At 39.5% G+C, this 24,741-nt stretch overlaps 1 protein-coding gene across 1 annotated transcript in view; it reads left to right on the top strand.

Moving 5' to 3' along the window:
* Positions 1–24,741, top strand: part of LOC137874052 (copine-9-like) — a 237,599-nt gene that overhangs the window by 44,286 nt on the left and 168,572 nt on the right. Inside the window, exons 4-6 of the mRNA XM_068712676.1 lie at positions 3,466–3,569; positions 19,242–19,281; positions 20,966–21,045. Of these exons, the coding sequence (XP_068568777.1) occupies positions 3,466–3,569; positions 19,242–19,281; positions 20,966–21,045 (224 nt within the window). The remainder of the gene's footprint in view (positions 1–3,465; positions 3,570–19,241; positions 19,282–20,965; positions 21,046–24,741) is intronic.

Below are 24,741 nucleotides of genomic sequence, written 5' to 3' on the forward strand. Positions count from 1 at the left end.
TATAACACTATTTACTATAGCTGCCTTCTGCTTGAATTTTCAGAGCTGGGGAAGAAGTTTTCTTTGCTTGGTGTTTGTGAGCTCTGTGGTAGCACATTAGGTAGATATTTAAGTGGCTGTCAGGGCGAAGTTCAGATAGGACCCAACTGTCCAACACCAGGCAGGCAAGATTAATTGAATTCAGGGTGAGGTTTAAGAACAAAAGCTAGAATAGAAGACTTTCGAACCAATACAGGAAACAAACTCAAACTAAAACACTGGGATCATGACGATGGTACAGTTGTCTTACCTTTACCAGTGAGCTGGCATGTGTGATGCGTCTTATTATATTTTGACATGGTCATGGTCATGCTATTCTTACACCCAAATTAATACAATCATGCACAGTTTCAACAGCACATCACGAAACAAGTTTTTCAGCACACACACACACACACACACACACACACACACACACATATGTGTATGTATGTGCTGTGTAAACTGTACTTCACAGGAGTATATATATATATTATATGTATCTTCTTTGCTCCAGTTGAAATTGGTTATACATTTTGTTCTTTGATGAAACAAAAATTGGGAACACGACGAGCCTCTCTGTGAGGGCTCTTCCTCTGTGAAGTCAGGGAGAATGGTCAACAAGTGAATGTGAAACAAAGGGCTCTGTGGGAATGCGAGTGTGACTGCTGGGATGTTTTGGCAGCTGTCAGCAGAGCAGCAGTGGTAGGAAGTCTTTAAAACCAGATCAGCCCGAGCGTCCCCCAGTTGGGGGACGTAGTACATAAAAACTTAGAGAGTTTTGTGTTAAAAGTAACTGGCAGAGAACCCACGAAGAACGAATATAATGATGTTAGAGTTCTGCAGAAACCTCAGCGTCCTGGGAACAACATGAACAAGGTCACTTCTACATGAGACAAACACATCTCCCATCAGCCAAACAAACAAATAACAAAATATCATAAATCATAACTCGATATGACTGGAAAAGACCGGAGAAAACAGCTGCTACTGTCCGTTAGCAACGTGCTACCTACGAACACGCAGCATGCAAAAGCATGTCCGCTTGACGGAGATTACGGACATATCTTCCATTTCTCTCTCCGGTAAACCATCGCAAAGATATTCAGCTTCGAACACAAAAAGTCACACAGCTTTCATCGAATATTGTACTCACTTTTGGTCGAATCTCAGCGAAAAAATGAAATATCTGCCACTGCTTGGTATGTCCAGCTGCATGTGCTCCGTGTGAATCCGTTCGATTCGTGTCTCTCCGACACTCCTCGGCTTCTTGGGAGGGTTGGAAGCTCAGCAAATTAGATTTCAGATCTGCCATCAGATGGGACGTTTATCATTCCCATTGGCTAATAGTGCTGTCAATTATCTAGCTTTCAATTCCAGGCAATTCTATTGGCTCCTACGGTTCGAAGGAGGTCTCAATGGTGAAAATCGGAGAGAGGGGGGCTGAGATACAGCCCTGAACAGAGAGTGGGCTGAATCTGAAGCAGTATGTGACCATAAACTAAACAACTAAAAAGGGCTTAGAAAGAGCTTAAAACACTCAAAAAAGGTCCAATCTTCTGTCTTTTGATTCATTGAACATCAGGAGTGATACATAGAAGTGATATAGAGTGTTTTTTAATTTAAAAAATACTTTTTTATTGAAATATTGGAATATTTAATCAGTTTTTTAATTTTATATGCTCTATATTTTATAAATGTTTCACTGTATCTATGTATAACTGTGTATAGAGAGCCTTTATCAGTTGTTATAAGAGCTGGGAATATTTTAAATCTTGGATTTCCATAATTTCCAAAAAACAATATCCTGAAATTGCTGTTTTTCCAGGGCGAGCTTTTGAATTTTCCAAGTTGTGCTGTGTTCCATCGTTATCTTATGTTAACCTGTAACATGTATACTGATATTTCCATGACTTTTCACATCTCAAAAATATATTTAAAAAAAAAAAATATATATATTTTTTTTTATTTAATTATACACTTAATTAGGTATTTCTTATCTTTATTCGAGCTGAGGCCTGCAAATAGGCCTCGTTTTTAAAAGGTTTTTATTTTTAAATCACATTTTAAAATTAACTTTTTGATGGCATCAATTGACAACATGACTTTGTCTCTTGTTACAATCGAAACTCATACCTCTGACGGCTTCAGTAGCCGCTGACGTTAAGACCTCTAACCGAAATCCACCCAAAGAGATTAAAAGCCGATGATGAAGAAGATTCTCTCGTCTGACTGACAGAGGGGAGCAGAAAACAGAGGTGGCGGGGCGTTATAGGAACCTGTCAGATCAATAGCTCATCACTGTCACCTGCCAGAGAGCTTGATAGGATTGTCTTGTGAGTGGGGGAATGAGTGTGTGATTGTACAGCTATCAACAGGAGAGTCACTGATGTGAGGATGTTTTCCGTGTTCATCACAGTGTTACAGGATACATTAGGAAATGACTGTCCTATTGTCAGGATGCTAGCAATATAGAATGTAATATTTTTCATGCACTGTTCAATGTTGAGATTTTTCTTGAACTTTTAATACAAAACATTATTGTCTTAATGTGAGTAATCAACTGGGATTGTTTCATGGTGATATCTATTAGTTACCTTTTTTTTAGCCATGGGTAAATTCAGTTTAAAATACTGCCTCGAGGGGCACTTTCTTCCCTAAACAGGTTCTGCACTACAGGCGCACTGATTGTTTATCTTTTAACTTAAGATACACGGACCTTCGTATGAGGATATGTTGAACAGTTTCATAGTCCAGAAGTAGTAAGTTGAGCTTTATTTATTCAGGAGGTTGCATTAAGATCAGGGTCTCTTTTACGGACCTAAGGACACATTACACATGTACAATGTCAGACTTCTGACACACACACACACACACACACACACACACACACACACACACACACACACACACACACACACTAACTAACAGTCAAACAAATGATTACAAATGTTGGCAAGTAGAAATCTAAAGTTTCTCAGAGGAATGACTTTGTTTTGTAGTTTATTCCATACGTTTGTTTTGTACTTTGACCCAGTACCAGTTTGTTTTGTAGATTGTCCCAGTACCAAATCTAAATTGATTATGTAAATAGATCTCCCTGCCTTTGATAGCCTTTATGGAGCTTTCAAAACAAAATAAATCAGAGTCATTTACATTCACAGCAACACATAGAGAATTAATGTAACTGGGTCATTTGTATCCAAGTAAGTTTGAGCAGGAACTTAATCAGGTTAGGACTTCTTTTTAGTGTGTCACTTTCTCTCCAATGTTTTCTGGTTGAGAACTTACAAATCTGCGAAAGAAGCAGCAGAACAGTAGGAGTTACCCTCCTACAGTGTTTGTTGCTTTTCCCCTCTCAACAAATTGATCGGTATGATGTTGACTTTCTCCCCCTCTCCCCCTCTCCCCCTCTCCCCCTCTCTGTCTCTCTCGTCTTTCCACCAGTTTGGTCGGACAGAAGTGATCGATAACACGCTGAACCCCGACTTCGTGAGGAAGTTTGTCCTCGATTTCTTCTTTGAAGAGAAGCAGAACCTTCGCTTTGATGTGTAAGTAGGAACATCGCCGCCTTTTCCCTCTACAGCACTGCTGTCTGTTTCCTTTGTTATACCAGGGAATGACTTCAATCAAGCATCCTCTTATTTAGGTCTGCTGACTCATACCCACTAGGTCTGGAAGCCTCCAGTCAAAACTGATTACCATAAAAAGATGTTTGACTGTATGACTCTAATGAAAATGTTAGATAATAAATGAGCAGTATCAAACACTATGTTACAAATGTCTTTATCTCTTTGGGTTTCCATTGGAGAATCCCCAAAAAACAGAAAATATAGACAATATTGGAAAACTATTCCTTAAAAATCATAAAAATTGCTCCATTTAATCTTTTAACATTGCCACATTTCACATTCGCAAGTGAGGGAACAATGGAACGTGAGATTGGCCGGAGAATCGGAGCAGCTGGGGCGGTATTGCAGTCGCTTTACTGCACCGTTGTGACAAAAAGAGAGCTGAGCCGAAAGGCAAAGCTCTCTATCTACCGGGCAATCTTCGTTCCTACCCTCACCTATGGTCATGTAAACTGGGTCATGACCGAAAGAATTAGATCACGGGTACACACGGCCGAAATGGGTTTCCTCAGGAGGGTGGCTGGCATCTCCCTTAGAGATAGGGTGAGAAGTTCGGTCATCCGTGAGGGACTCGGAGTAGAGCCGCTGCTCCTTTGCGTGGAAAGGAGCCAGTTGAGGTGGTTCGGGCATCTGGTAAGAATGCCACCTGGGCGCCTCCCTAGGGAGGTGTTCCAGGCATGACCAGCTGGGAGGAGACCCCGAGGGAGGCCTAGGACCAGGTGGAGGGACTATATCCCCTGCTGGAGCTGTTGCCCCCGCGACCCGATCCCGGATAAGCAGTTGAAGATGAGATGAGATGACATTGCCACTGTAAAATGACAGCCTTCAGCTATTTACATTTTGTAAAAAAATGTTCTCACTTGGACATTCTAGTGCCATGCAGCTTTCCTAAAACTTTGGTCTCCACCTTTAAAAATAGGAATGTCATCCATCAGTAAATGTATGTAGCCTATTAAACAGGATGCTTGAGGCTTTTTAGAAGTGTCTTGCTCAAGGACACATCGACATGCGACTAGCAGAGCCAGGGATCGAACCGCCGATCCTCTGATTGAAGGATGACCCTGCTCTCCACTTAGGCACAGTCACCCTCCTTTTGTGGCCACCATTTAGCCCCAGGAGGATGATATTTGGCATGCAGGTCAAGTGTGGGTGTAGTTCATGCTGATTGGCAAAAAGGGGGTCTGGCCAATTAGAGTGGCCTATAACAAAAAAGCCTGATCACTTGAAGGATTCCCGTACCAGGCCCAAGCGTCTGTCTTGCACTCTTGTGGGAGGCGTCATTGCACTCAGCAGAGACTTCCTGTTTCAATGGTGGGGTGGGTGGTTAGCCCTGCCCTTTATAGTAAGCCACGCCCTCTTTCTGATCTTAAAAAGCCTTTGTAGTAGACACTTGTGGGAGGCGTTTCTTTTCCAATGGTGTGGTGTGTGGTTAGCCCTGCTAAAGTCAGCATCTTCTTAAATTTATCGGTTTTGGTCAAATCCAGTGTCTAAATGTTTTGTGGGTGAAATAAAGGATCACAGCTTGCTCCTCCATCATTACCACACTGCCCTTGAGCAAGGTGATTAAACCCCGACTGCTCCAGCAAGTCTCCATCTCCGTTGGATTCACAGTATTGGATAGATACTCCACACAATTATCTTTTTGGTTTCAGTTTTAGTTTTCAAGAAGCAGCCCTGGTCTGGAGGCAGAATTCTGAATTCTGAACCACTGCTGAGATGTTTTTTTAGTAGTGGTCAACCCATCCACCACTGGTTAATCCTCTTTTACCGTTTTGAAATGTCTTGCTGATGAACCAACAGTGACAGTGGCATTCATTAAAACACAGTATTTATGCAGCCTTTTATTATCTTTTTATTGTCTCATAATCTATTTTCCCTCTGAATCTATTGTCAAGAGCTCCATGCATTTCAAAGTTGTTTTGTTTGGTTCAAAGCTTAAAAGTCTAAAAAGATGTTTATGTAAGTATTTATGAAGATAATTCAAAGGAGCGCAATGAGCTCTGCTGTCTGAATAGCTGCATAGCTTCTTTGTAGTTTCTACATCAGCAACTCTTAATGTGAAGTCACTAACAGAGGAGGCAGACAGGAAGGGAAAACGTAAACTTTTGCCTCCTCCATTCTTCCATGGAGGGGATCGAAGTCCCAACAGGGGGTTCAGAGGAGAGACCCAGCATGGGGTCAGGTACTGGAAGAGGCCATGGAGCCTCCGATTGATTAGAGCTGCTCTTCACCTCTCCGAGCACCAGTGTATGGTCAATAACTGTACACATTAACAACACTCTGCGACGGCATTGATCTGGCCAATCCCGATCCTCAGCCAATAACAAGAGAAGCTGCAGTCTGAATTTATATTTTTTGTCAGAACTTCAAATGTTGATTAGTGATCGACACAGATGGTGGTCTAAAGGATTATTAACCGGTTAATAAGCAACAAAATCAGCTATATATTGACTTTTGGTTTATGACTTTTCCTTGTAAAAAATTAACATAGGAGATGGCCAATATGGCAAAAATATAATTTCACTTTTTACTTTCTTACCACACCAAATTCTGTTCTCAATTGTAACACCTTAAAGCTATAAGATACAATATATATGTATAGTGTATTTATCCAAAATATGTATGATTTATTTTTCTAAATATTCATCAGTTACTTTTTGTAATGAACCACTTTTCATAAATTAGATCCACCGTACAGGACTTATATATAAAAAAATAAAGAAGATTTGTCACAAAGCTGGTTGGCCTGTTCCTCCCGTTATTTCCTTCTTCCAAAACAGTCGTGAAGATACTAGGAGTGAATGCCAGGAATTGTGTTTTCATTCACCCTTGACATGCAATATCTCGGGGTGTTCCATCTTTAATCCTGGCTAATCCCCGACTCTGGCTGCTTAAAGTTAAGATGAAGTAAAGTTTATTGCGTTTGGGGGGATTTTTTATTTAGCAGCAGCACTAATCGTCTTCTACAATCAAGCCTCCTCTTATTTTGGCATGACAATGATTCATACTATGAGTAAAAAGATTTAAAAAAGGGAAGTAAAAAAGGTAAAGTGAGATATTGAATTCCTGTATTTTCCGTGAGTTAAAGATTCATCTCGCCTCTGTAATACTGATCATATGCCCTACTGCTTTATAGACTCAAGAATAACCAAATCAAATAGTGAATTGTCACAAGAATTTTTTTTCTATGAGAAATTTTACAATTATAATGTATTTAGCAAAGAAATCCCATTAATAATTGATTTAAATGAAAGTTGAACTGGGAGGATTTGACTCCTGAAGATGACTTGATGAGATCAGCTAGAGATGGACAGTGGTGTAACAGCGTGGAGTGAATCTTTGAGTATAGACGACAACAAACAAGTTTAAATTTGACCTGCATTAATCTGTGACAGCCGACACAATCTTGTTGTCATTTTAACGACAATGAGTGAGACCTGAGCAAGAAAGGGACAGAAACTGTCTTGTTTTGAAAATCCATGTTATTTACCATCTTGGATGTCAGAATTTCAGAGGCACTAGCACCTGTGCTTTACACTCACATGTGCGGTGAAATGCTCACTCTGTAGCCTGGGTGAAGGAGAGCAGCGCTGAGGTGGACAAAACAGTAAAGCCAGGATCAGATTTTCATCCATTCACAACAAGTAAAATGGGGTAAAAGTGTCTCAGCCCCATTTGGGGTTAGCAATGGTGTCCGACAAGGGGGAATTTTGTCCCCAATTCTTTTTAATCTATGTATTGATGATTTGTCCAAGCAACTGAAAGCCTGTAATACTGGGTGCATGATTGGAAATACTCTGGTTAACCATATCATGTACGCAGATGATCTGGTGATTTTTAGTCTAGCTGGTCTTCAACAGCTCCTTACTATATGTACTGTGTATGGTGTCAAACATGACATCAAATACAATGCCAGTAAGAGTGCTATCTTGATCTGTCAAACCAAAGAGGACAAATGTTTAAACACCCCTGACTTCAAATTGTCTGACAAAAATGTTGGTGTCTGTGATGAAGTAAAATATCTTGGTCATTTTATAACAGAACACATGACCGATGATAAGGACATTTCTAGGCAATGTCGTATGATGTATGCACAAGCAAACAGTCTCTCACGCAAGTTTGGTATGTGTACAGATAAAGTGAAGATGTCTCTGTTCAGAGCATATTGTACACCACTCTACACTGCACACTTGTGGTCAAACTACAAAAAAAAGAGCTTGCAGAGACTTCAAGTAGCCTATAATGACGCCATGAGAATACTGCTAAAGAGACCGAGATGGAGTAGTGCTAGCAAAATGTTTGTGGCTGCACGAATCAATACTTTCCAAGCTGTTTTAAGAAATCTCATGTATAAATTAATTTGTCGACTTAATGACTCTGAAAATGAGATCATAGTTGTTTTAACCAACATAAGGCTTAGTAGCACACGCTACCAGTCCCAGCTGTGGCGACATTGGTACAGCTGTCTCTTTGTAAGGCATTGCTAGGCCTATGTACTTTTACTGTTTGTGTATGTAATTTTATGTATTTGTCTCTCTGGACCCTGAAATAAAGTCTATCTATCTATCTATCTATCTATCTATCTATCTATCTATCTATCTATCTATCTATCTATCTATCTATCTATCTATCTATCTATCTAACATAAATGGAGCCCGAGGACATCTCCCCATGAAACCATATATTGACCTTCCGTTTCCAAATGTAGACATATGGAAGACAGAGAGTAATGAGTAGTGACTGGACTCAACCACACATTGATGGTTTTGGGTGTTTTTATTGGATTTGTTGACAATAAGAAAAATATATAATACTGCCATCCTCATTGTTTAATGGAATAATAATGAGACAGCCTGGTCATTTTAAACGGACAGACACCGACCAAACAATTACATTACTGCTGTGAGTCGTGCCTGGTTAAGCAGGTATAACAAATTAACCAATGCTGTGTGAGATCTTTGGATCCACATCACGACATTTTCACGTCAACAGAATTTTGTTGTCAATTCACTTATCTGATAAATACAGTATTCTGCAGTGCTTGTAATAGTACACCTTCCATAATTCATACATGTCAGAGACTCCACTGCAAATTGAGTCACTGAGTGGATTTGCTGGCAGGGAGAAAGTAAATCTGCACAACTTTTTCATGTCAAGTTCAACTTTGGTGAACTTTGAATTGATACTTTGGTCAATGCCAAGATGCTGGAAAGGTGATGGAACTCATTTTTCTGCAGTAGGTATACTCGCCGTAGTGAAGCCGGTGTGAGGCACACGCACAAGGAAATGACGTAATCTCTTCAGACGCGTGGTGCTTAATGGCTCCGCAAGTGGTCGCAGCGCTTGGACGTGCACCTCTGAATTTTTGTAACTTGGCGCGCGATCAGAGTTTTTCAGACGTGACTGTCACAAACTATTTACTTTCAAAAGAACCATTTACATTTCTAGGGATTATACTAAGGAGGCCAATTCATTTTTAAATGTTTTCGAAACAGGAGGTCTTAAAAATCTTCATCTGAGTGAACATTTTGCGGCCAAATCAAATTGTTTACAGGATATTAAACCTTCTTTTATTTATAATGCGTGTAATACTTGATTTCTGTCTTTACAGGACTTGTACAAAGACAGCAAAGTAGTCCATGAATATGAGATATGAGTTTACAGTTGTCTTTTTGATTCTTCACAGTTCGTTTTGTTTGAACGCCCTCGTTTCGTTGTTTTGGAGAATAATGCAACGAACTGCGCATTGAGCGTAAACGCCTTTGAACTTTATTCTGTGTCACTATCGTAGATTTTGGGCTGCAGTGAGACGAAGGCAAAGCCCAACTTGTAGAGTGACAAGACTGTAAATATTCATTTAAAATAAGGCTGCAATGTTCTCAGAGCTGTTCAAATTGAATTAGAAGAAAAAGAATGGGCTAGAAATGACATATCATCATTTGTTCTTATTCCGCCTGCATGAGAGTCAATCTAGTCAATAAGTTAGTGGAAGTTTTTCATTGCATTGAGGATCGAGCTTAAAGCTTACTCCTCTGGGACCCGTCCTAATCTTCTGACAAAGTAAATCATTAATGCTGAATTATTAAGTAGTACAGACACAATGGCAACACACACACACACACACACACACACACACACACACACACACACACACACACACACACACACACACACACACACACACACTCTTATACGCACACTCCCTATCAAGGGTTGTGCATCACTGGTTTTGGTGCTTCCTGAATCCAAAGGCAAATCTTTTGTTACCGTTGTGGTGCAGAACTCCCACTGATTGCATGCTTTGTTTTTATCTTCTGTGTTTTCACTTGAGTGAGGAGGAAAGCATTCATTCATCAAATCAATTGTTTACTGGGGCTTTATGCCAATTTTGCAGAAAACATTGGACTTAAGTAATGAACATTGTCCGTGAATTACTAATGGAGTTCCACAAAGTGTGAAACGGTTTGTACCGAATGTTGAGGATGGATCGTTGATTAATCATTTAAAGCTGCTAAAATACAAAAAACATATTTATCCTCGATGAAAACTTTTTCAAACAATTTATGCACATTTTCTGCAGAACAATTTAAGTAAATATGAGGTGTTTGAATCACAAATGAAAGAAAATAATAATGCAAATAATGGTTCAAATGCTGCTTCTCGGCCTTCAGCATTTTTATGAATTAGATAAGAACTTACCCAGAGAGCACTTAAACACATCCCAAGTCACTGCATCAGTGAGAAGGACCGCCTAAAATGTCCCCAATCTCAAATTCCCAAAAATTAAAAAGGCCCACCCTCATCTCTTCACGAAAGAATTTAGTGTGACTTTAATTATTTAGTGTCTTTTTTAGTACGAGCATATGTTGCAAGTTGGCTCTACAGCAGCAATGATTATTTGGGAAATGCAGGTGGTGAAAAGCTCAGGAGCGATAAAGGCAACCTGCTCAGTTAATCTTCATCCCAACATTTAATGCAAACATGTATTGACAGTACATACAGTATGTTGTTTCCACATCAGTGAAGATTCATTTTATCTGGGCTGCTGCTCACAAAATGGACTACGTTTTTTTCAGAAAAAGGTAGCAAATCTAACTTTTAGAGATCCCTGATCCCTTATCATTGCTGTCTTGTGGGTTTTAGTTGCTTATAGTAAAGACAGGCTCCCCAGCGCCTTGGATGAAAGCGACACATCTGGCGTTATTAACATTCATAGTAATGACTACCTGACTCGTGGAATAATTTCATGACCTTATAACATGTTCTTTGTCAATAATATGATGATGAAATATCCTTTTTGTTAGTCACTTCTCCATCTTTTAGCACTAATATCTGTTGTTGTAGATACAGCCTCACAACAAGAATGGTAAAAAAACAGTGTCTCTGAAACAGGAATAAATATTTCCAGCATGGCCCAGATACGGATTCCACCAGGAGGGTGCTGTGGTCTCCCTGATATGGGGTCATGAGAGGGGATTCCAATAAAAGGGAGCATCTTTGTAGAGGGAATACATTATTAAACTCCCACCTCTCAACACAGGTTATTTTTAGCACACTGAATCACAACAGATGGATAGATGTAGAGCAAAGTGATGTATTGTCTCCATAAGGAATGGGAGATGAATGGACTGACCTGATCTTGACAAGCAATATAGCAAATTAAGTATTGTCACTGTGATCTTTTGTTCAGAAACATATTGTCTGAATGCCAGATTTAGCTTGTAGTTATAAGTCTGCTATTGCATTCAAGACATACATCTTTAACAACAGAAAAGACTGTGATTATCTCCAACAGCTGGTCACTGTAGTTTTTATCAAATGGTACTTAGACAGGAGGAAATTTGCAATTGTTGGAAATTATTTTCAGTGGCGGATTAAAGCTGCTCTGGTGAGTATTTGGTGTGTGTGGGCTTGAGTCAAAATAAACTAAAGTGTGTGTGTGTGTTCATGGTAATAAAGGAACATGATGCCACCCAGTGCAACAGTGTGGCTCATGGATGTGTTTTTAATAGTCTTTGAACAACAATGGTGCTTTATGGCACAGAGGAAGGCGATATATCAGGCTTTGATACACATTCAATAGTTCGTAATTAGATTCATTGCATGTTTTGGTCTTTTTTTGTGGGATTTGTTGGCAGTGAAGGTGCAGCAAGAGGTTGCCACTATGCCTGTCGCCAGGCAACGTTGAGGTTCTGTATTTTGAATCAGTGGCAGCGTTTTTTTTCAAAAAAGAATTTCAAAAACGGTTGTCCCCATTAGTCACTTAGACACAAAAACATGGGAAAATAGGGTTAGGGTTGAAATTTTCTGCTGTTACCCTTTGAGTATAGTCAGCATTTTTCTTTAAATGGTAAGTTGCTCCTACAGGAGCAAATTGGGGTTAAGTGTCATGGCCCAAGGACACATCGACATGGACTAGCTGACCCGGGGATCAAAACCCCCAATCTCCTTTATGAAGGACAACCCACTCTACAATTGAGCTACAGTCGCCCCATAAGCAGAAATATATTTGAGTTAGTTAGGCCCACAGTGTGTCCTTTGTCAATGAGACCAAATACCTTAGTGATGGGGTTTAACGCAATAATGTTACAGGTTCAAAGGTCTTCAATAAAGTCCTAGAATCCCAACGAGCTATCGGAAGGGACCAGGAGAACAGCAGATGATAATTGTATTCAGAGAGAGTTGATACAACAGTATCTGACGGGTTTCTGAGTGCATCATTATGGAGAAAGGAAGCTGCCTCAGCCCTTGAATCTGTAACAGTGTGTGCTCATCAAAGACCCAGCAGACCAGTCCACTGTAGAGCCAAACAAATACTTAAAGAACAAAAACCTAGCCATGTGTACTAACAGCTTAAATGCCATCACACTGAGAGCACAGGTGTTGCAATCATTGGTTAGGGTAGAAATATGTAATTAAGGCCGTTCTACATCTTGTTTCTGCACCCTTAATTTAACACAGCATGCAGTGGTGTGTAATTAGGTTTTTATATGTTCACCGCTGTCTGGCGTTCTCAGGCCCGGACTGTGAATAAGAGAGGGGCTCATTTATGATGCAAACTGAATGTGTGAATCACATCGTGCCCACCCTCATATTTTGATACACAGCTTGTAAATGAATCCATAAGACTTTACAGTCCTGAAACCTGCTGATGTGCAGCGTAATGCAAACATATACAAAGTTTAGCCAAACATGGCGAGAAGTGCACCACACACGGTAAGAATTCATGAAGTGAAACAAATGAAGTAGTTTGATTTTTGCATGCTGTCCATCGTCTCAGAACATTTAAAATGGCACTAAAGACTAATGAGTCTCTGTAATGAAGCAATTAAATGGGTCCCGCCATTAGTGTCCTTTCTCAAGTTAAATCAACTTCATTTATCTAACCCAATATCACAAATTTGCCCCAAAAGGCTTCACAATCTGTACAGCGTATAACACCCTCCGTACTTTGACCGTCACTTTGGATAAGGAAAAACTCTAAGTTAAAACTTTAAGTGGGGAAATGGAAGAAACCTTAGGAAGAGTAACTGAGGAAAGATCCATCTTCCTGGGTGGACAGACAGGAAATAGTGTGTACAGAATAAGCATCATGATAGAGTAACAGTATGGACAGTCCAAATGACAAAATGATAAATATCAATAAAATGTACATGGGAGGATGTCAAGCAGAAAAGGACAGATACAAGAAGCAAAACTCAAGCCCATCATTAACACAGAAGAAAGATATAATTCATTTGGTTCTGATGGTCACATCAAAGTAGGTGGCACATTTGATCCGCACACATAAAAAGTTCCACAACTGCCCATTGTACCTAGAATCAGAACCAAGTTGTGGCTTCAGTAAATGAACAGTCTTTTGAATTATGATTTACAGAGCTTGAACCATATCCAGCCATATTTTGTCATTTTCACCAGGCCACATCGACTGTGTGTGTGTGTGTGTGTGTGTGTGTGTGTGTGTGTGTGTGTGTGTATATATATTCTTATTTAAATTGCCCTTTTCGCACAATCACATCAGTACATTGTGAAATAATCAACACGTAGTCCTAACATGTAATGAAGTGACTCATGTATTGTCATAAACCAATGAAAACATTGTTCTGGTGTTATTCAGTGATTAGTTATGACAGTCCAGCCTCAGCTAATATTAGACTTGAGCACTTACAGTTTCCTGTCCTCAGGTTTGAATATACTAAAATAGTATTTAAGGAAAAAGGGCTGCTTGTTCCTTACATGACCCTGGCCCATCTGATGCTGATGACAATGATTAAAGGGTAACTTTGGTGTTTTTCAACCTGAACCCTATTTTCCCATGTTTTTGTGTCTAATGTATTTTAAAGCACTTTCAAGTTGCTGTGTTTAAATCAAACTATCCGGTCCCGATACCGATACCTGGTCTCTGGTCAGAGTACAGATCCACCAGTGTTAAATTAATATGCTAATTTGGATCATTCTTTTATGTGTAATGCATGATTTAAATATTGACCTAAATAGTGAGGGCTAATGAGGGAATGGGCTGCAGGTGAGATGGGTGTGGAGAACCAGGTGAGGGGAATGAGAGGTGATCGGGTGTGAATGGTAGGATCTGAAATGACAGGAGAGTTAATTAAACAAGCAGACAGGATGAAAACAAACTAATATGAAGGGGAATTTGTGACAGAACGTCAAAAAATGTAACCTCTCATTACAGTGATGGTTTCAACAGGCCGACACTTACATAACACTAATCACCGCCACGGTGACTATATGAATCAGCTAAATAACTTCACTGCACATTTGTAAAGCTCTTAGTGCTGGGTTTTACGAGTCTGAGTGAATGTGTTGGTGTTAAACCATGAAGAGGACCAAATCCAGTTTTTTTTTTAATAAACCAGAATCTCAGGAGTCTCTGGTACAAAGGATGCTACAACCCAAATCCCTCACGCAAATTCTAATTTGGTGCTGCTCAAACATGTGGATTTCAATTCACGAAAGAATCATGTAGTTTTACATCGTGAAATCTAAATCCCACACTGTGGGTTACACAAAGAAATACATACAAAAATAATAAAACAAAGATGGCGAGGGATATGGCGAAAAATATGAAGGTGACTGCCGCCGTATCAAAACATAAACCGTTATCATTGTTCCCCTTCATTCGTGCTGAGAAACCCTCCAGCTCCCCTGCCGCCCGCAATGTAAATCAAGGTCATTAGATTCTTCTGCAACTCTATTGCTCCTCTGCACTCAAATCTCATTTGGCCATCACTCACAGGCTTATCCTACTGTGTGGTAATTTCATTTGATCCCACACAAGCTCGGCATAGTACTCAATTTGACAGCGCCGGAGAAGGAGATTTTTACAAAGCAAGTGTAGAGCGATTTCTGTTGAAATGGAGGAGGGGAGAGTTTGAAGACTAGTGGTGAAACACAGAGGGTATAGATATAATGAAAGTGTGTGTGGGGTGTGTGGAGTGACTGTTTTAATTGGCAGAGAGCCCTGCATTTGGCACTTTTGAGCCACGGTTGGTGGTATATGTAGCCGGTAGCTCTTTTACATTCCCTCTCAATTCCAGTGTTTCCATTAGTCCCCGGCTTTTACTCTCCTCTTATAACTCGACTCATGGCGCACGACTAACCCGAGAAAAGCAGCAGGTGGTCTAAGTGATTTTAGTGGACACTGTGGTTGTAGTCTTTCTCCAAAATAACTCCCATCATTTTTATGCACTTTCAACTGGCGCAGCTAGAAGAAGAGGCATTGTGTGCAGGACTTGTTTTCTGAAAAACTTGCATTCCCACCTATTCTTGATGCAGGGTGTGTTGGTCAGTTCGTCACACAGTTGTCAGTCCCGTCACGCTGTTGCATCGGTCTCTTTTCCGACCAAGCAGAACCCTCGCCTGTCCATCACAGAGCTACGAGACCGAGGGGTGAGGAGTGTGGTAGAGGAACCTTGTTGTCCAAATAATTTTGGGAGGAAACATGATTGCTGCCTGGATTATGTTCATCGATAATATTTATACCAACCCAGGACATTTCTTTTTTACTCCACGAAAGTCATAGTTAGGAGGTCGGGATGAATGGTTGTACAAATTACAGGACTTCCACAGTACAGACTGATGTCAACCCCCTACTGCAGTTTTAATTCCAAGTTGGAATTATATAATTTTATTATAATTTATAACCAGAACAATACCTCCCACTTGGCGAAAAGAACTACGGAGGTGTCATGAAAGCAGTCACAAAAATGATTTATCCTTACATTTTGATTTTAGGAGAGTCCCTTTGAGATGCACCATCTCAGGCACAAAAACATGGAAATTAACTCACATTCAAACAAAAGATACATATATAACAGGTCTCAACAGTGAGGTTTGCCATTAGCAACCTTATGTAGTTGTAGAAATGGGAATCGAGAATCGAGAACCTGTTCTTAAGTGGAACCTGTTCCAAATTGTCTGACACACAGAAAATGAATCAGGAATCGATAAAGAATCAGGCCAATAAGCAGAATTGATAATGGCACTGGTACCAAAAAAAACTTGTCAATTCCTGTCCCTTGTGCGTTGGCACACAGATATCTGTTTTAGAGACAATGGTGAAGCAAATGAAGACGTTAGACTGTGAGGTGAGAAGTTCATTAATAACCCGTTAACGTCACAAACACACGCGCAAATAGATTCAGTTGACAAAGAACCAGATGGACCTGAACAAAAAAGGAATTTGTTAAGTCTTGGGAGGGGAAGTATCCCGGTAACATCAACACATCAAGTTCACTAGTTCACAGTAGCACATCCAACAGAACCAGAACGCTATACAAACACCGGAGCTCAAAGCAACTGTTTCACCTGTTAACCTACCACTGCAAACATGTAGTAGAAGAAGGCAGTACTTTTGAGCTCATTGCTTTGAGCTCATTGTTTTCAGCACCATGTTATTTAGAGCTTCATCACCTAATGGGTATTTCATTAGTTTTGCAAGTATTTGGTTATAACCATATAACCAAAGTATTTGACAAATGTATTATTTGAACTGAGGGTCACGCTAGATGTAAAGTCAATACATCATGTGGGGGGACATGCATAATTCATGGAAATCCATCCAATAGCTGTCAAAATATTTCAGTCAAAACCAGAATGGTCTAGCTGGAGAGCTGCAGGCTCGGGCTCACCTCCTCCGGTCCCGAGCTGAGAGAAGGAAGTGACGTCTAAAATTGTGTACGCCAGAGACAATCATTATACGGTAGCACGTGTTTATTAGTTTTAATAAGCCACACAACCTCCACTAATAACAACCTCAATATTTTCTACTGGCCAGCCAGCGTTTCTCCGATTGGAGTGAGAAAAGGTGATGTCGTGATCTTCACAATAAAACATCTTTGATGTGACGTGTCGAGTCTTGGCCAATCAGCGTTAAGATGTCTACACCGTCTTCATTTCCCTCCGTTAAAGTCCCTGAAGTAATGAGAGAGGATTAAGGTGCCTGTACCTTCATCTCAGCGGGTTGCTAATGCAGAGGTGTGTATAGATTGGAAGCTTGCAGTTAAATCACAGCTATTATTTTACTCTTAATCAGCTACCTTAGCCAGAGTAGATCATCATTTTAATTTAAATAATTGAACTGGATTGAATACATATTAATTGCAAATAAAAGATAGGCTACAATTCTAACAGCTTTACAGTAACAGAAGAAGTCCATTAATATTAAGCCATACAGTAACAGGGTTCAAGAGCTGAAATACTGATTAATAACTGAATAATAAATTAGTGTTTTGCTTAAGTTAAATGTCTTATCACTTAATTTTCTTCTCAGAGTACACCAGAATGCTACATTTTAAAGCTCATATTTAAAATAAAATTCTCCTGGGGGAGCATGCACCCCCCCGACAAGGTTTTGGTGATTGCCACCTTTTTCACCTCTTATGAGTTTGCAGGTATGACATAATTTGTTGCTTAATGTTACATTATCTAACTTTTTAAGTTACATTTATATTGAAATATTAAAGAGCTTATTGTGGACTTCAGAATAATTGACGTGTTTTCCGTTCTTCACGTCCTGCATTCCACGTGTTGTATAGTTGTGACTTCTAAATGATGTGGTTTTAGTTGAAAATTGAAAAAGTCACCGTCCCATCTCATGTTTCAATTCGACCTGTGGTGCTAACCGTGAGCAAGCTTTGCATTGCCAAAATAAAACAATACAAATGTTAACCATGCTTTAGAAGCAAGGTAAGGATATTATAGAAAAACAAATAAAACAGGTTGGCATTGAACATTTTGCACTTTTCGTAAAAAACTATTTGGCATTGAAGAGCTGACAGATATGGTCCAAAATGCAAATACAAAATTATAATTATGTACTTTTTTAATAAAACATACAAGTACAAGCTCTTATGTTTAGGATACAGTGATGAGGTAGAGAAGAGGAGGAATAGGAAATGGGGAAAAAGAAGTAAAAACAAATATTGGGAAATGGGGGAGGGCAGTTGTCAGAGACAGAGGAGGGAAGGAAGAACAAGGCAGAGGAGCTTGGGACGTAAGAAACTGTCCTCCCAACATTCCCTCTTACAAGCTATCGTTTTGCTTTGAAGTGCAAACATTGCTGTAGAGCGTATGAAAAACGCCTCAGTAACCGGGGAAGTTTGGTGCCAACTACACATTGAAGACACTGCTGTTGAAATGTTTTAAGTCTGACATTGATATTTCATTATATTGGCTTTGCTCTCACTCCTGGCTAACAGGGGAGCAGTTGGTCCACAGAGCTTCAGCACAAACATTACAACATAGAGGCGTTGTTGCTCATCTTCTTCAAGCCCGTCTGCGCTCTTGAGAACCGAGCGCTACTGAGACGCACAGAACATCTTCATAGTAAAGTCAAGGCAGCTAGTTCAGTACAGTACTCTGTGCTGTTCCACCTCTGAGTCAACAAAGAACTCAACCTCTTTATATACTGCAGCTCCATCTACTTTAGGCAGCCTTGGAACTCCTGCAGGAGTGAGGATGTTAATTACTGTAACGTTAAATATGTGGCTCTGTAACCAAAGTGGAGAAAGATCAGAAAACAGGTGAAAAGATACCAGTTCTTTGTCATCCTCCATCGTCTCCGTAGACTTCAGAAGGATGCTGACGGCAAACGAGAGAGGAAGAGATCCAGCGAGAGATGAGGAGCTGAAGGTTACACCATGTCTGTGTAATGTTATTCGACACACGAGTGGATTGCCTTTGTCAAACATGAATAGAATGCTTTTTCAAAGATGACGGGATTTAAGAGGAAGTCTTTGGGGAGACAGTAGCCTAAAGAAAAAAAGAGAAGCAACACAGAGAGGAAGTGGATTCAATCTGGATTCAAGAGTTCATTATTTAGCAACGCTGCTCCAGTTTCATACATTTATTATTTATTACCCTTGACTCATCCCTCCTATGCACACCATATCTAATTATTTAATTGGCATACAAGATTTGTATCTTTGTATTCCCAGGAGAGCTGTCCACTACCTATTGCTTGTCAAATAGAATACACAGAGGAGGTTTTTCATTTATTCTTCATAGCTGTACTCTCTGTTGCCTTTCGTTAAAACATCTAAAGTCAGCTGTTTTTTGGTTTAATTGCAGGTACAATGTGGACACGAGGAGCTCCAACCTTTCAAAACATGTAAGCAGTCTTTGAGACATTGGTATTAATATGTTCCACAATGATGTGCAAACTGGTATGGAGGCCTGAAACTACCAAGAGATGGTAACAAAAGAAAAGAAAATTCATCAAAAAGGTCCTGAATAAATAAAACTGTTAGCTGAATAATTGAAATGTAGTTTAAAAAGAAACAGGTTTCCTTAACGTCCAATGCTTTTGTTAAAAAGTACTTATTTTCAGTTGATAAAATACATTTCTAGACTCTGTATTTTACTATTGTTCTATTTTCCTACTAGCTTGGTTCATTTAAAATGTTGAACTCCAATATTTTGGTCTTAGTTAATAATGTATCTGTTCCCTTCCCAGCCAAACATCTCTATTTTCCTCACCACATTTCCAGTTTTCCGAATGCCTATATGATAATGAGGTGGGCGTGTCCATGTATTTTCAGGGCAGTGATTGGTTTAGGATGTGTTTGTGTTTTTAGTAATGATTTATTAGTTGACCATTTCATTTAACTAAGTGTTTATTTACGTACTAGTAGTTATTTTTTGACTAATCTGAAAAACATTTTTTTCAGTTATCAGAATTGAAATGAACTTCAATTAATTGAATTCAATTGGATTTCAAAAGAAAACACAAACTTTGCCAGAGTACCTACAATATTGATGCTTGGTTTGGATTTAGATACAACATGCAGTGCCTGATTACAGCAATAATTAACGTTAATGTTAAATCAATATTTTTGATGTCAACTTGAGATGTTTTCATTGTGTCTCTTCAGCTTTTCTTTTAACTTGTGTCTGCCTTTTCTTACTGCCTACCGATCTGGATGAACAGAAGGTAGGTTAACATCACGACTCCCTGTTATCTGCTGGACATCGTTAAACATGTTATCTGAGGTTTTAGCATTTGGTTAAACCAACCAATTAGATTCCCATATAACTAAACAGCATTCTCAATTATGTTTCGAGGGAATTGTATCGTCTATCAGATTACGGTTGCAGTTTAAACACGTGGTTGACCAAACAAAACCATAACAAACTAACTTGTTGTTCAGTCCCCTGGATTAAAGTTCTCTACTGACTCACTAACCACCCAATATCCACCTTACCCTGACTTTCGCAGACTATGATTAGGAACATATTTGTTATACGTAAAAGAAAATTCAATAAATAAAAAAACATAATGCATGTCAATACATTTCCCTTAAAAATTAAATGCCTGATGACCTTTTACGGTGTTTCTACGACTACTTAACTGGTTTGTATAAGAATGAAGGGAGTCGCACTGTTCCGCAATTAAATGAATGTACACCAATCGTTGTTCAGTGCTTTGCAGTAATGAGAATGATGGACTGATGTTGAGCTGCATGTGTACACTTGGATGGGGGCAATTTATACTTTGCTCAGATGCAATACCAGAAAATTACATGTTTGCTTGAGATCCTGAAAGCCTGATCTTGACAAGGTATCATCCCCCCTAATGACACGCATAGGAAGCAGGAAAGCATGTTCCCTGACAAGCTAACAGTTTAAGTCAGCCATTTTCTCCTGCAGAAGCACTCCACCGTAAATCTGATTCTTTTTTTTTTATTTTTGGTTCATAACAATATCCCAGGGCTTTGCCGAATTGCCCCTTTTGATCCATTGCCTCTAGCTGGACTGTATTGTGTAGTATTAACTATGTGTTCCTCTCCTCTGTAAAGGACTTCTTGGGTCAGATGTTCTGTACGTTGGGGGAGATCATTGGCTCCACTGGCAGCAGGCTGGAAAGGACTCTCTCGTAAGTACAGCATTGACACAATGTGACCAGATATCAGAGAAGCCCCCAGGGTTCTCTGGGACGATTGTGCTGGACATCGATCTTTACAAATAAAACACATAATTTAATGTCATCCACAAAATGCAGAAACAAACGTCTTTTTGGTTATTGTAGATTCACAAATAATCATATAATTTGTATTAACATTCCCAATGTTTGGTATCAAATAAATATTGTGGAATCCATGTAATGAAACAGAAAATGTTCAAGGGTCAAACTGGACAATTTCAAAATTCAAGGACTTGTTCTCAACAATGACAGCCATTAGAAATTGCTATGTGTGTTTGGTGATGGAGAAGGCAGTCTTCTGGAACACATCACTGTGTGATCACACCGTTTACAGTTGAGATCATTCTGCTCAATATTTATTAACGGACCTCAGCAGGTCGAGCGGCGCGTCGACCTGCTGAGGTCCGTTCATTTTTGTAAATCTTTCATTACAAACCAATTTGTCTTTGTCTCTTTTTGATGGATCTGCTTCCCCACATCTCCGTTTTTCGTGTGGCTGCTCACCAGAACTTTTCTCTGTGCTCCATAAGAGTAGTTAACAGTATGGATAGGTTTGTAGACCTTTTGAATACCATTATTTTGGTTTAAAACTTTGATTGAGGTTTTCAAATGAAACTATTAATTTTTCTAAATGGGGACCATATCATTTAATTATTGTGGTGATATGAATGTAATTTATGGTGCTGTTAGATTGCTGCTAGAACGTCCATTTAAACAGATGCGTTCCTCGCTGGTGCAAGCCGGAGATAAAACTTTTGATCGCAGCGAAAATTTACTTTTTTAAAGGCTAAACGGCACGTTGTGAATTTTTTAATCATAATTTTTTTCAATACATTAAGAGAGAAATATAAAGAGATGAGCGCCGCTCGCCGTGTGTTTGAAAGAGAGAGTGATAGAGATGGGAAGAGAAGTTGGACTATTGCACGCAATGTTTCTGTAAGTTATTAATAATAATAATGTGAATGTCAACATTGTTCGGTACAGCCCTAGTTATGTATATGAATTGGATTGTGATAATAAAGACAAGATAATAGCCTTAAATGGAACATGACGCTGTAATAGTGTCGCACTAAGCACAGACGCAGACTTTGCAAGTCGTCGCTTGAATAGAGGACAAATTGCTGTTAAATAGGTATTTTAAAATGTTTAGATATTTCAAATAAATGAATGTTTATTCACTTGCAAAGGGCTTCCATCATTCCAAAGCTCTTTCAGATAGTGAGCCACGTTGATATGAAAGTGGTACAGATAACCCAGCCCCATATTGTACATTTACTACACGTTTTCTGTCTGTACGGCGAGTCGGGTGCCAAAGATCTGTCCAGTTCGAACACACAGTGGTTTCCAGACCTAACACAGGACATATATCTGATAAAATACATTTTCTGTTCAACTATTTGTGGATGCACATTAACACACACTGGATCTAACAACAGGTGAGGGAGTTGTGTGCGGAGCCAACAGTCTTCTGCTAAACTCTATGCCCGCCCACTTTTTAATGGTCCAATCAAATTCAAAGGATTTAAATCCCTGTTGTAACTGTACACCGCTCAAATATTCAGTTTCACTGTGAAATACGTCAACAGCACAGAAGCTAAAGATGCTTCCCTTTCACTGGGACTTTAACCACTTAGCATATTTATTTTTGTTCATTGTTTCTTCAAAGTTTAATAATTATCTGCAAATCCGCAGGTCAGTGTAAAACTGCTTGCTTCTCTCATTCTGAGTGATAAACAGAATGTAAGAAGTCAGCTAATATTGAAAATGAAAAAATATGAAAAAATAGAATATATTATTATATAGAATTTTAGATTTATAAAAATATGTAACAGATGTACAAATGTACAAATAACATGTATCTGTTTGTATGTATGCATGCAATTTCATGGCAGTTTCATGACACCCAAGATATATTACTCAAATTGATAGTCAGGAGGATTCATCCTAATGGCAAAACCTAATGGAAAAACCTAATGGCAATTCAATAGTTGTAGAAACAATGTCACTTTAAATACATAATGGCTGATGGTATAATACTCCTCATGTAAGTCCCAAAAGAAATGTTTACTCACCAAGTTAAGCTGCAACTTGGATGATACACTTACAAACTGGACTACAAAAACACATGTTAGTCATATAATGCTTCTTACAATCAGAAGGTCACAAGCCTCTGGACTACAGGCTGACTGGGAAAGTGTACAGGTAACCTCCAGCTGCTTCAGATGTAATTTAAGTGTCCTTGAGCGAGGCTTTTACTCTTCAACTGGAGCTCCTCCAGTAGTGGAAAGATGTGGTTGTACTGGGAAGCTCCCAAGCATAAATGTGGCCTACATGCTGATACAGTATGAACCATCCTGGAGATATTAACCTCATCCCCCCCTTCCTACCATAGACCCATTTTTTATTTTTTTAGGACAGGACTGGGGAGATTTAGGGGGAGAGAGCTTGTCAACAGTATTTGCCAGATAGAAGTGGTATATAGCATCTGAAAGCTGAGAACCTGAAGATTCATTTGAGATGCAGCACTGTGTCAAGTCTGTAATAATGTTTTGGTTAGCCACCTATTCAAATGTTGAAAGTAGGGCTGTTGCAGCAATTTGTTGGTTTGTAACACAGATTTGGGGATACATTTAACAATTTAAAAAGTCCCTCCAAAATAGCACATTAAGACACCTTGAAGTACCTTTAGAAACTCCATAGAAAAATCCATACTGTGATTTTCTGTCTGAAACTTTTGACATTTGAAGATTTCTGCAAGAATAGCATTTTTTTGGACAATTGGATGGTGAGCACTACTGTTCTAGAAATAACACAGAACCCCTTTACTGTCAATATGGCTTGGAAAGCCAAACATCCTCTGAATGCTCTAGGTCTCTAGTTTGTGGGTGTGATTATCCTAGAGGTCATGACAGCTCTTTTTACACAGTGATGTCAAGTTTCACAAAATGGTCTCACTATGTTTAAAGGCTTTCTATGAGGACTGACATCCTCCCACGTGAATACAACTGAGCTCATTGGATCCACAAGAGGCTCAGTTTTCCAGTCAAACTCAATTTAAACAATTCCAAGAATGTTTAGGGACCCAAGTTGCCCCAGACTTCATGAGGTTATCATAAAGTGGGTGTGTCTGTAAAGCGGAGACTCATGGGTACCACAGAACCCATTTTTATTCGCATGTTTTGAGGTGAGAGGTCAAGGTACCCCTGTGAATATGGCCATGCCAGTTTTTCCCCTCGCCAAACTTTAAAGCATTGAAAGCATCCCCTTCCCGACAAGCTAGCATGACATGGTTGGTATTAGTGGATTCCTTAGGTCATCTAGTTTCATGATACCAACGATGAGCTTAACATTCAAAATGGGATCCACTTCTGATGGAGTGTCACCTGTCTGCTTCTGATCGATCGGTCATCATCACCTCGGCTGCTGAAAGCAGGTCTGACCCTTCCCACCTCGGAGAGAGCGGAGCAGCGAGCGCTGCGTTTGCCCGAGGCTGACAACGTGACACGAGACACCAAGCCTCTTGAGTATGTGCTTTTTTTAGAGCCTGGAGGGCTTCCACATGTTCTGCTCTATAATTAGACTGTTATTGTGTCTGCTGAGCAGCCTGCATGTGTGCGTGATAGAAGCATGCTGATTTTGTTTTTGAGG

This window comes from Cebidichthys violaceus, unplaced genomic scaffold, assembly GCF_023349555.1.
Source record: "Cebidichthys violaceus isolate CVI_PGR_0920_01 unplaced genomic scaffold, fCebVio1.0.p SCAF_17, whole genome shotgun sequence".
In the NCBI taxonomy this organism is placed as follows: domain Eukaryota; kingdom Metazoa; phylum Chordata; class Actinopteri; order Perciformes; family Stichaeidae; genus Cebidichthys; species Cebidichthys violaceus.